We start from the raw sequence: 13,933 nt of genomic DNA, 5'->3' as shown, positions 1-13,933 counted from the left end.
TCCTAAGTGGAACAGGCTCTCCAGTTTCTGATTTTCTTATTATACCAAGGCTACTCATCTAACCTGTTTGGCCCAGATCTGGTAACTCACAGGATATTTGCCACGAATTTTTCATTGTTGTTGGCAAATATAGGGGCCAGGTTGACTCTAACTGTATTGTTTATTTGTATGATGTTCATTGCTTTTATGTCAAAGCTGATTTTATTCTGTGTTTTAAAGAAAGACTATGTATTCTATCATAGGTTTTCTCTTTGCGGTAAATGGGAAGCCTTACTTCGGAGACCAAGAACCTGTGCAAGGATTTGTGATGAACTTTTCCAGTGGGGAAATTATAGATGTCTTTAAGCCAGTACGCAAGGTAGTTACACTGCTTAGTAGAAGTTTTATTATAAAAATAAAAATATGAATATCAACATTCAATTTTTTTTCTCTTAGGCATAGGATACGTGATAACTTTCTTAGCTGAGCTGATGGTCATATCTTGCACTGATGTTTACTTAAAATAAATGTCCTTGTTTTTCCCTAGACTGTCCAGATGAGCACTAGCCTATCCTGTATAGTTGTAACTTTGTAGTAAAAAATGGCATATAATGACAAGCTTAAACTGCCTATATGTAGCAAGTCAATATAGATACAGTAATTGACAAATGATAGATAGACAGGTTTTTTTTTTCCTAGTTTCATTCAAGTAGTGAAGAAACTACACTGTAAATGTACTATCATAGTTCTTTTTAGCATCAGCAGGCAGCATGGTTTTTTTGTTGTTGGTAGTGTTAAGACTTTAAAGAGTAAGAATTGAACATAGTACTTTGTAGAACCTGTTCAGGTTCTGAAGACTTGGCTAGGCAAAGGGTTAGAGGCTCTGCAGTAACTTGCCGGTATATATTTTAACAGTGCTTATTACACACACACGGACTACAGCTGCGTGTTTCATGGGTGTTTGTCCCACCGTACTGCATATGCAGAGTAATTGCCAGAGCTCTCGTAATATTCCCATACACTGTAGGTTTGTGCTGGGGTCATCAGCTGTGGAATGATCAGCCTGCTAAAATGCTCATAGGTTTCAAAATGCAGAAAGGTTTATTGGACTTCCTCAGAGTAAAATGCAACTATCACAAGCCACTGAACAAAGAATGCCTTTATGTAATTCTTAAATTGACTGCTCAGATACCAAGATTGCTAGATGAGAAAAAAAAAGTTTAAAATGTTTCAGGATTTTAGAAGTCTCTCCTTAAAAAGATGTAGAGTCTGGGTTCCATTGAAGTTAACTGTTGCTTTATTCTAGAGCTTAAGGATGCAATCATGTACGAAACAGGAAAAAGTCTCTGCCTCAGTCCTCCTCTGTTAGGAAAGGTTATAGCATCTGAAACAAAACAAAACACATAGGTGTTTTATCACACACATTTTATCATAGGTTCTCATCTTTTGGGTCACTATTTATAGTTCGCAAGAATGAGTTTTGCAGAAGACTTTTTTTTCTGAAAAGCAATATGCAGTCACATTGAGATCATTGAATCTTTTAGAAGGAAAGTCATTACATTGAGAATACATACATAAATAAATAAATAAAAATTTTAAGAGGATATATATTTTACCTGCACAGTGTTTTGAATTTACATTGGTTATCTGATCTTTAGAAGTATTCTCCTTTGAGCTTCCTCCCTCATATTTATTCACTAAGAAAAGAAAACTTTTTCTAGTCCTTCAGGTTTACAGTTTGCCTTATCAGAATGTGTCTTAATGTTTCTTTTAGTGATAATGTATTGTATCACCTAGGTAATTAACTTTTAATTGATATGTACATCAATACTAAGTGATAAACAAAAGACTTCCACTTAAAATAATATGAATGTGTCTGAATTAGCGTCTCAGAGAACATTGTTCTTGATCATCAGTAGTCACTAGATTTGTGGTGATGAGGAAGTCAGTGTGTGGGTCCATACAGGGAACCTGAAAAGAGTCTCATGCTAAGACAAAATTTGTTCTTTCAGAAAACAGTTTATAATATCACTTCCCCATACATATGAGAAATTATTCTGTGTTGTTCAGCCAAAGGTTATGTTTTAGGCTGCCTTTTCTCTGGGCATAGCTGTTGCTTCTTCCTTCATGCAGTTCGAGTCTCTCTTTTTAACCATTGCAATCTTTCATCTAGATGTTTGATCTCTCTTAATGCTAGCGTAAGAAAAATAAGTCAGTAAGATGGTTTCATTACTCTATATAGGGACGTACAGGTAACAGAAACCACTTGCTGAAAATACTGTCTTCTCTCTTGTGGTTATTTTTGGCATCTTTGTTAAAAATGAGGTGGCTGTGATTGTGTGAACTTAAGTCTGGGTCTTCTGTTCTATAGTCTTTCTTTACGGTGAAAAATATTAGATGCAGAGGCACAAGACTGCTCAAGATGCCCAGAATAAGTGAAGGTTAATTGGTCAGCAATAATATTTATGTCATCACTTCCAAGGCTCAGGGAATGCTGTAGAGAAAGAAAGATAAAGAACAAGAAAATAGGAAGAAGGGCTAAGAATAATCTGCTGAGTATGCTATGGCTGTTCTGGTCATGAGCCCAGTGCAAATGTACTTGTCCACACAGAGCCTGCTTAAAGATGGGCCTGTCCTCAGTACTTAATAGCACTGTCTGCTCCTGCAGAGGCCCCAAGTCCAATTCTCAGCATCCACATTTTGTAACTCTAGCTCCAAGGATCAAATGCCCTTCCTTGGACTCCTTGATTTCTGTGTTCATAATCATATAACTACATACATACATGTAAACACAACTCTAAAATAATAAAAATAAATTCTTACAAAAGAGGATGGACCTGTTAACAGAGAAGATGGAGGAGCTTCAATACTATTATTTGTTCCCCACTGCTGACCTAGTGACTACTGATAAATTATGAGAAATAAGGCATTATTGCTGTCAATTATGCAACCACTGGTGAGTCTACCAGGCTCCAACAGAGATTTCAAACCCACGCATACATGGATAGTCCTAGCTAAACTAACTTGGTCTCAAAACAAAAACAGATAAATACGATGAATATGGAAAGGGAACTTATGGAGAGGAGAGAGGGTTGACAGGGATGAGCAGGATACAAGCAAACTTGGAGGCAGAGTAATCTGAATGCACATGCACAGTATACATGTATGAAACTGTCAGAGGAGACATTTAATAATAATTTTTTTTAAAGATAGAAGAAATAAGAGAGCAAAAAGTAAGCATGTATGTCACGAAACACCACTTAAACAACTTATAAGCTTTCAGTTTTTAAAAGAATTTCAGGTCAGTGGTACAGGTCTCTTAGCAGTTCTCAGTGCCTAGAAGTGTGCCTGGCAGAGTCAGGACAGTGAATGACTGACTCTGGCTAGGATTGCTCTGTTGAGAATTAAGGTCGTTTGTGGTACATGCTAAGACTAATTATTCTGCCCTTCCGGACTGGACCCAGGTGTAGCCTCGACAGCATGATAATGAATGTCTTTGCATTTGGCAGCATTTTGATATGCCTCACGATATCGTTGCTTCTGAAGATGGGACAGTGTACATTGGAGACGCACACACCAACACAGTGTGGAAGTTCACCCTGACGGAAAGTACGTGGGGCTTTTTATATTGTTTGTTTTCACAGGATTTTCATCTGTTTTATTGTTTGAAATCGTGGGAAAATGAAAACATTTGCTTTGCTCTCTTTTTTAAAATGTTGGGAACAGGAAATCGGGATAGAAGAGAGTTCGGGTTTGGGGCTCAGCTCATGTCTGGCATTTTTGGCTTTCTGGCATCTTTGCTTTCTATTACTTATACTACAAAATAGAGGAAAAGTGAAGAGGATACAAGAGGCGGAGGAGGAAAGGAGAGGGCCTTTATTTGGTATCCCTTTCAGGAATTAAAGTAATTTTTTAAATGTGGAGAGAAAGATATTTTTTTTTCCTGGCAGTCATTGCCTTGTTTCCAGAGACACTCTACAGGAAATTTTTGATGTGTGAAGTAACGTCTGTTACATTAGAAGCCAGTGTTAATTCCAGCTTGCTTACAGAAGGAAGAGACAGCTTTGGCAAGGCAGAGGTTGACTTGTTGCACGAGACATCGCCCCACATGGCTCTCTACTGTGCTGAGCACGGGACAGCAGCATCCTTCTCTGACACGTTATCCCAAGCAGATTCTCTTTCTGCTTTTCACTTGGGCCTCAGTTTCACTCCCAGAACTGATTTGCTATATTTTTATTTAACTCAGAAGATAAAAGAACAGATTTGCTCTGTCAGTATGTAGCCAGTTAGAGTACAAGTTCTTAGGTTTTGGATTCAGGGGTGGGGAAGGAGATTCAGGGAGTTCACTGAGATAGACCACTTTATGTTAGGTTTATTAAGGGTGCTCAAGGTGACATTGAGCTGGATTACTGGGAAGTAAGGAGTTTGTTAGACAAGTTATTAATGCCATGAATAGACAGCTGAGAGGAACAGCATGGCAGGGACTCCAAAGACAGTTCATGCCCCAGTACCAGACACAGAATGGAATGGTCTCTAAAGATAGGAATCATAGCTCTTATGGAAGTAGCGGGTTCTGCTCTTATAGCTACCTAATGATGGGTGAGATTTCACAACCTGAGCCCCTCAGGTGGGCTCTTTGAATTTCAGGCAAGAAGCAGAGGAGAGGGTAGGAAGCAGGATATGTGGCCAAGATCCCTTTAAATGTTAACTCACTTCACAGATGAGAACTGGCCCTAGGATGTGTGATGGATAGCCAGGAACCTGTTAGTATCTAGCAGAGGAAATTGCTGCAGTTACTGTGGCTTGAGCAGAGGCTAGATGCTTACATTAATGTTAGAATTCTCTCATTTCAACTTAGACATCATTAAAAGTATGCTAGCCTAGTCCCTGGTTTCCAGCTACAAATCAAAATGTTCCTTCTCTGAAGCTCACTGAATGTTTACTTGGCTGAAAACATCAATATCCAGAAATGTTTTTTTTAAATATGGTGGTGTCTAAGCAACAGGGGACAGTGACAATTAGTAAAGGAGTTAGGAATGACAAATTTGAGGTATGAAAACCTGCAGCAGATAGTAATTTAGGTAAAGAGTTAATAAGGATATTAAAACATGATTAATAAAATTCTGTTAATAACAGCATAAATTCAAGCCATAATAAGGAAAGAAAATAAATGTTGCAAGAAAAGTAAAAATCAAGAGTATTCAGTCATGTATAATGTAGGCTTTATATCTCAATTTGGCCCATGCTGTATTCAGCAACTTTTGAGTATTGAACTAATGTGTGAGTGACTTTTACTATTCTACTCGTTAAAGTATTATGCCTAGAAATTCAACTATTAGGTACCTTTGCACAGAGTGACAAATGCCCAAAAGGAAAGAGTACATTTTACCTCATGATTTCAGAGGGGTCAGTCCTTGGTTGTGTGTGCAGAAAATCACAGCAGCAGGAACATGTGGCTCAAGGGTCTTTATGACCAAGAAGCAGAGAAAAGGGAGAGAGCGGTGGGCCACACTGAAGCACAGTCCTTTGTCTTTCAAGGTCCTGCAACCTGTTTATCACACTGCAGTCAAGTCACATATCAATTCCATAGCAGAAATCACACATGAGTAAGTCAGATATAGGTATCTCTGGAAGTACCCCTGCAACACATACACAATCGTGCTTCCCAGCCTTCATAGTAATTTCTTTATCCAGCGATGATTGTGGCAGTGCCTCCCACCTGTACAACCCCCAGAAGTCACTTCACCTTTGCCCTGTAAAAGTTGCATTCAGCACCTATAGCTTTAACAAGGACCCTAAAAGCATTTGGAGACTAGAATAAAACTAAAGATAACATAATCCACAAATGACTGACAAGTTAGGATTTTTAGACAAACAAAAAACAATTAAGTTAAATACATTTTTAAAAATGGAAAAGACTGTAGAAATATGGCCATTGTCTTTTTTATTTCAAATAGAAATATGTTTTTATTTTATTAAGCCATCTGTAACACCCTAGTGTTTAATACTCAACAACAAAAAATTATCTTCATCACCTGAAAGCAGCTTTCAAAGTACAGGCAGTGTTCTGTAATCGTATACCTTCCCAGTGAAAAATCACTCCACACATTTCAAAAGCAATAAAGGAAGAAGCTTTTTAATTATACCAGGTTCTGGGTAATGCACAAAAGAGAACCAGCCTGGAACAGAAAAGCTTATGAGTTTATACAGGTCCTAGGCTGATCTATTCCACACACTCTGTCCTTGTTACATCCCTTAGAGGTCCAGGCTCCAGCAAAGACACTGAACAGTTTGAACAGAGACAGGACACTGCAAGTCTGGCTACTTGGGTTAATGGGAGATTTTATCATCAGATTTTGTCTTAAGGTCACCAGTGTTGCTGTTTCCTATAGTTGTTGCCCAGGATCATCAAGCACACTTGGCAGAATCATGGAGTTTCTCATGAGAGCATAGCAGGGCTGGTGGAGCAGGATGAAGGTGGTTGTGACCCTGAACTGTTCCCATGAGCTGTCACCAGGAGCATATTCTTTGTTATGGGAACGGAGCCTCATTGGAGGTCAATTTTGGTGAATGAGCACTAGCAGAAGTGTTCTCTCAGCAACCCTAAAATAAACTTCCACAATGACACTGAATTTTCTTCCTCTCAATTTCTAACATGTCTTGTTAACACACTACTTACCTTCCAGTTTTACTGGAGTCAGCTCTCCTTTAGTTAAATTCCACTTTGCATAACTTAATAATTCTTAGACAACCTTATTAATAAGCCCCATTCTATTGGTTTGTCACTTCAAGCTTCTTATGCAACAGTAAAAACAGCCTTCTTCCCTGTAAAATGGTGTCTAGGTGAGAACAGTGTAAGCAAGGGAGAGGTGAAACCACTGAACTGTGACTATGACCTATGAATTCTGAACTATGACCACTCCAAGGGTACAAGGAAAGGTCTATTGGATATTAAACTGCCAGGCTATTTACGGGGGAGGGGGGAGCACAGAGAGAAGCAAAATTGTGGAAAAGCAACTGGATTTTGTATGAAAGACAGCAGAGTGGGGGCCTTTGAGCTGATACAGACTGTTCAGATTAACTGGGAATTAGATGTTCTTGCCCTAGATAGTTGACCTTTGAGCAGATTAAGTTTCTGGTAAACAAAGATTCCTGAGGAAAGCTGAATTTAAGCTTCTGTTTACCCAGTAACAATCCTCCTGTTTACCAGGTCACAGACCTTCTGCTTAGGACCTTGTTACCAGCACTGTCATCTGGAGGGGGGGTGGGGGGAGGCGGAGGCTGCAAACAGAATTTTGTCATCAGCACTGCCATTTGGACCTAACAGAACTTCCTGGTAATTCAGTAACAATGTAATATTACAAATTCCCAAAAAAAACCCTATTCTAAATGTAAAGTTATTAAAAATATTATCTCAGCTTACCCAAGAAGGTTTTACAGAGGATTCATGAACTTGACCTGTAATTAGACTTAGGAAATATATGTAACTGGATAAAATGGATGTCAAGTTTAAGTTCTTAAAAGTTATTTTAGGACTTATAACCACACCTTTGGCAGAGTATAGGGAATCATATGAAAGAAGGGGAGTTAGTCTGATGGGGAAAGGATAGGAGCTCCACAAGGACCAAATATATCTGGGCACAGGGTCTTTTCTGAGACTGATATTCAACCAAGGACCATGTATGGATATAACCTAGAACCTCTGCTCGGATGTAGCCCGTGGTAGCTCAGTAACCAATTGGTTTCCCATAGTAAGGGGAACAAGGACTATTTCTAACAGGAACTCAATGGCTGGCTCTTTGACCTCCCCACCTCCAAGGGAGGAGCAGTCCTGTTAGGCCACAGAGGAGGACTTTGCAACCAGTCCCGAAGATACCTGATAAAACAGGATCAGATGAATGGGGAGGAGGTCCCCCGACATCAGTGGACTTGGAAAGGGGCAGGGTGGAGATAAGGGAGGGAGGGTGGGAGTGGGAGGGAATGAGGGAGCTCGATACAGCTGGGATACAGAGTTAATAAAATGTAACTGATAAGAAAAAAATAAAATTATAAAAAAAAGAATACCAAAAAAAGTTATTTTAGAGGATTCTGATTCTTCTCTCTCCTTATTGTGCTGTTACAGAAATGGAACATCGATCAGTTAAAAAGGCTGGCATTGAGGTCCTGGAAAACAAAGGTTGGTCAGCATCCTCTCTCAACTGTGAAACCAAAAGCTATTTGGTTGGATTATTTTTGGCTCTTGATTGTAGCATACAAATTATCAGGCTAAAAATACATAATGTGGTAAATTATCCATACCTTCTGCTTTGTGCTGCGCCCAAAAGTCTGCAAGTTGCCGCTGCTTTGTGTGATAGAGGAAATATTCATAAGGACCTCTAATCACTCGGTGATGGAATATGATGAGGATCTAAAAAATCTGTCACCAGTGGCCCAGAGATATGCACAAAGGAAAACACTTAGCTACTCATATTAGGAATGATTGTTGACCGTATGCAGGGTAGGAAAAAGAGTGTTGGTACACTAGAAAAGCCTGCACGAACTTCACGTAAGCAAGTGAAAAATCTTGGCGAGTAAATTCCATCTTGATGTGAAACATTAGCATGTCCGCCAGCTCCTGTCATAGTGTCTCTCAGCCAACAAGAATGATGGAGGGCTACTTTGTAAAAGGTAATATAGCAAGTCTAAGTCTAAGAGAAACAGAACTATACCTGACCTCAGGAAAGTTACTGCCCAATCAAAAGCATGAGGGACTAGGGTCAAAGAGTCAACTAGGGAAAGGGCATGGGGGAAAAGAGGGACGGAGGGGGCTTCAGCCAGGATACAAAGTGAATAAATTGTAATAAATAATAAATCGATTAAAAAAACATGAGGGAAAGAAGACACATAGGTACATGACCCCATACGCAGGTAACTGAATCATTCACATACAGTAAAAATGAGCTTAGCTACATGTAAGCAGTTACTGTTATAACAATGATGAATATGCCATGCAACAGATCAGGTTTATAAAGTAGGCTTATTGTAGGAAAGGGGAGGGGTGAAGAGGGCAGAGAGGGAGAGAGAGGATGAGGCCCATGACAGAGAGTGAGAGAGACACAGAGAGAGCACGGTGGCAGGTGGGTCCTTTTTGCTGGGCACACATCTGGCAGTGGCAGCAGGTAGTAACATCAGAGGCTGCTAGGACCTGAAGCAAGGTTAGCAGGACTGCCTGTATGCTAACATTCCTCACTTCTTGTTGAATTAAAAAAGACAAACTTAGGAAGGGGTGGTGAGGCAGAAATGAGGACATTGTGTTCAGAAAGGTGGATTCCTACTGACAGGAGGGTGACAGCATCTCCAAGGACCCCAAGAGAATGGGAGGCTGGCGAAGTCCTAGGAGAACTGTCTGTTTCACTGCTGTCCAGAATGTGAGAACATCCGTGGCAGCTGACACAGTCTGTGAGGTTAGCCCGGAACACCTGTGGGTAGCAGTTTTGGCACTGTTGTGGATGTAGCAAACACCTGGACTTGACAGGATGCTGGAACATATATATGGGTAGAAGACAAAGTTATGTAGGTTGGGGGGGAAATTCTTTTTTAGGTGCACATTTTGATACTTTTGGACCCATGGTTTTGGTAGTTTGGGGGAGTAGAAACCCAAAACTAGGAAAAAGAGGAGGAATCCCACCCTCTAAAATAGGAACTAGGTGAGATGATTAGGCTGATGATGGCAATATTTATCTGGAAATCACTTGGCCCATGACAGAAAGGTCCGAGTGGATTTCCTACAGCTTCCAAGAACCCTTTTTAATTTTACAAAGAAGATTGGTTTTAAACATGTTAGCATCATCACTGAAGTGAAATATACACTGTAGAGAAAGGCAGTAGATACACATCATTGGGTCATAGCATAGCAGAGGCTAAGGAAATGGTTTCAGGTTAACAGCATGAGCACTCTTTAAGGTGTGCTCTGGGAAGAAGCAGGAAGGGGCAAAAGCTCACTTGATCTTAATTTTCTGTATGACTACACATCATGGAAGAGGGGCTTCTTCCCTCTGTCCAAAAGACTGAACATATACATATATGTGGGAATGGGACAAGGGAAACATTTTTAAGTCTGTCCTTAAAAGAGAAACCTCAGTCTTGAGCTTAGAACCATGATAGTGGATAGAATAATGGAATGGGTTTTTTTGTTTTTGTTTTTGTTTTTTGGTTTGTTTGGTTTTTTTATACCAGAGTTAGATTAATAACTCAGAGGTCCAGTGATTAATGACAAAGCTCTGAACAGTCTTATTAGCCAGATAGAGCCAAGTAATTGTGGTAATGATACTTACTATTTTGCCCAATGCTGGAATGCTAGTGAATTTAGGTATGCCCTGGTTACTCACATGCCTCGCTGGGTGCCTGTGCCCGTTGATGCCCCTCACGCTATAACTCTCTTCAGATAGAAAAGGGATCTTGGAACTACAGCCGCCATAGAGAATTACTTAAGACTAAGAGACTTTATAATTGATGCTTAATACATATGATCATCTTAACATGGTAGACTCACCTTGGAACTTGTAAGCCATGTGGTCAATATGGCTGCTGTTTTAAAACATTCTGTAAACATATATCTTTAAATGAGAGTTGCATCCAAGACACATGTACATTTATATATACACACATGGAGTTGAATTATAGTTACAGTGCATATGCAGACATACATATATGTCCTAAACAAGAGTTGAAGTTAGATTTTAAACACCGTGCTCAGTAAGCAAATTATGAATCCATAGATAAGAGTTCACACTATAATCTTAAGATATATATTCTTTTTCTTTTGAGAGCAGAGTGTAAAAAAATCAGAGAGAAAAGATTTTAAAGGTGGGAAAGTAGAGCTTCAGAGATGAGAGGCTTTGGGGGCATAGAGCAGAATTTAGATATCTGGGAATCATTTGTGGTTGTAAGAATTTGGAAATTTGGTGTGCCAATTTCTTGGCCTTTGAATAGAGCCAGGGTTTTGTAATAGAGAGTCCACTGAAAGAAGAAAGGAAGGAGAAAAGCACACACTTGGAACTTCTGCAGACCAGCTGTGGGAGGCAGGGGAAGGGCAAGCAGGGAGCGGGTCCACATGGAGAGGCTGAGAGTCAGAACCATGTGAAGCAATTGGACTGTAAGTAGACTTTAGAACCAAATTAACAGACAAGTGGTCCTTACACATACCTCAGGAGAAGTCTTAAGAAAGTTGCTTGCTTCAGAGCAGTTATTGATGGGAATAGATGTGCATTGTAGTTTTGTTCCTATCTGGCTCTGACCCATTGCAAACACAGCATGGTAGAGTGACCAGACTGGTGTGAAAGAGGGCTTGGAGCAAGGAAAAATAAATAAAGGAGAGCTTTGCCCATGTTCCCCCAGTCGCTTGGGCAGTGTAATAAGGCAATTTAAAAGCATTCCGATGTGGACTTTGGAGGTACAACTGGGGGCACCATTCCCATGGGTGAAGAGAGAAGTAAATCAGTCACAGGCCTGACCACAATGTATCCCAAAGGGAACAGGGGGACTAGAAATGAGTCAGTACAGGCTGGTCAAGCAGGTCTTCAGGTACTGGTCAGGGACTGAGGGCAGACACCAAAGGGGACATGGTTTCACCTTGTACTAGGATTTTCAACATGTGAGAAAGAGAGAGGGGAAACTATGCTGGTAGAAAATGGAATCTCACCTAAGTAAAGGGTCTGAAGGAAGATCCATGAAAATGGCTGGTCATTGTTGCTCATGCTGACCAGTGTTGGGCATAGCAATGTACTTGTCAGTGGACCAGAAGGCAAGTCTGTTGTGGGCAAGCATAAAAGGTGTCCTGGTGTGCTAAGACAACAGGAGAGCCCCCTGAACATGGCACCAATGTTATAACAATGATGACTGTGCCATCTGACAGACCTGGTTTATTGTTGGAAAGGGAAAGGGGGGAGAGAGAGCAAAGAGGGAGAGAGAGGAGGTTGCCCATGACAGAGAGAGTAAGAAACCATGAGGTGGCACACAGCTGGCAGCGCAGTCTGGTGGTGGTGACAGGTGATGACATCAGAGGTTGGTAGGACCCTGAAACGAGGCTAGTGGTGTTGTACCCAGATAGCGAGACCCCAAAAGACCACCAGAAGTCCAGTCTAATGCAAAACACATGAGGATCTTTTTATTACAAGCGCAAGCCCAGGTCGTAGCAACCTCCCTGGTGAAGAGGAAGAGTGTGGTAGGGTGGTCTAGGAGAACAAGGTTTTTGAAGGAAAAACTTCAAGCAGGGAGTTACATGCCTTAGTGTTACATGATTGGGTAAGGGAAATTGACTTTTGAAAGCCTCCCAAAAAATATGGAACGTTCACGAATTTGCGTGTCATCCTTTCTCCCACTTTTGAAATGATTGGTTTACTTTAGGAGCCAAGACCATAAATGGTTCTGGCGTGGCCATCTGGGTGGGTTGCGAGGAGATGGTCTCTCTTTAAGTGGTTCCAGCCAGGCCATCTGGGCCAGTTTCCTAGCAACTATATCTCTAGTGGGCAGGAGAAGAATGCAGTAAGGCTTTTTCCTTCCCCCAGGTGGCTGAACCACCTGACTGGCCTTTGTTCAGGCTTGTGCTGTAAACTTTAAACCAATATTCAAAATCTCTGCCAAATTACTTTTACTTCTCCAAGAACCAGCTTTTCTACAGCATGTAGGCTTTTGACTGCTATGCATTGTAAAGGACTCACCATGCAATTCCATTCCTCATATTTAACCCCGGGGTAAAGAGGTTCAGTGTTAACTCCAAACATCTCTGTTTGCCTGCTTATGAGAGTAGGTTGGAAGGATATGTAAAGAAACCAGAACCAAAAGGAAGTTTTCACAGGCCAAAAGGAAAGATAGTAGGCTTGGTGTTGAGAGGGCTGAGGAGGAAACATGGGAAAATAAGTTGCAATTGTACCGCATTTGTAGACACTCCACCTAGGAGACAATACTGAGTGATGTTCACTGAAATAAAGGAACAAGTCTTAAATCACTGTTATTTGTATGGTATTATTGATGTTATGCTTATCCCAAAATAAGGGTAATGTAAAAGATATTTCTGTCAGTAACTGCTATTATTGGAACACTGAAAATGGACAATATGAAAATTATCAAATTTAATTATTATGTTAACCATGTGATATTTATTTTATATATGAGGAAATAAGGGTGGGTGTTACTAGAGAGAGAGTAAATGTTAAAGTTAGGTTTTAAATGCAAGTTTGTTTGGTGTCAAATCCTGTGTTCTTAACCATAGCTGCACTAATGAAGGCAGATCAATCCTGTCAATAAGTCAATCCATTAACCATAAAGTTCTTCCAAGAAATGCAGATTAGAAATGATTTGCAGTTTGTGCTGAAATCTCTAAAATTTTAAATGATTTCAAAATATTTCTGCTTAAATATGTTCCACCAAAAATTCCTGATGGCAATATCCTAGTTAGCATGTTGAAAGCAGCCCAGTTATCTTGACCTCTGACCTTACCTTGGCTGCTTGACAAAAGAGAAAACAATGAGTCCATTTAGTTGGAAACCCTCCCAGTCTTGTGGCAGAACCCAGGAGACAAATATAATAAATTTTATTGAAATGCCTGCCTTGAAAGTCTAGCTTTAATAGTTGGAAATATTCCAACTCAAATGGAGATACTCTCTTCCTTGAACCCAAACAATGTTCATCCTTTTATAAGATTATATTCTTATTACAAAAAAAATTCAATTGTCTTGTTTGTCTGGATCTTATCTTTTATTGTAATCAGAGGCCAAAGCAAATCCATACTCGACAGCATAGGTGTTTGTTAATTTTATAACTCTAAATATGAGTTACTTTTGGTGATGTTCATCTCCATATGACTGATCATATAAGTGACCAGTTATAAAAAGTTCCAGAACCAACATTTTAAGGGAGTTTCAGAAGTAGGAGAACTGGGGATGACAAAAAGCTTATGGAAAGGACTTAAAATTTC

At 40.1% G+C, this 13,933-nt stretch overlaps 1 protein-coding gene across 14 annotated transcripts in view; it reads left to right on the top strand.

The window, feature by feature from the left end:
- Pam (peptidylglycine alpha-amidating monooxygenase) overlaps positions 1-13,933 on the top strand; it is a 296,974-nt gene that overhangs the window by 275,291 nt on the left and 7,750 nt on the right. For all 14 annotated transcript variants that reach the window (XM_060368297.1, XM_060368299.1, XM_060368300.1 and 11 more), the window contains 3 exons: positions 243-358; positions 3,489-3,588; positions 8,102-8,155. In XM_060368297.1, the coding sequence (XP_060224280.1) occupies positions 243-358; positions 3,489-3,588; positions 8,102-8,155 (270 nt within the window). The remainder of the gene's footprint in view (positions 1-242; positions 359-3,488; positions 3,589-8,101; positions 8,156-13,933) is intronic.

The sequence above is a fragment of the Meriones unguiculatus genome, chromosome 15 (assembly GCF_030254825.1).
Source record: "Meriones unguiculatus strain TT.TT164.6M chromosome 15, Bangor_MerUng_6.1, whole genome shotgun sequence".
Taxonomy (NCBI): Eukaryota; Metazoa; Chordata; class Mammalia; order Rodentia; family Muridae; genus Meriones; species Meriones unguiculatus.
This window is presented reverse-complemented; position numbering and strand designations above follow the sequence as displayed.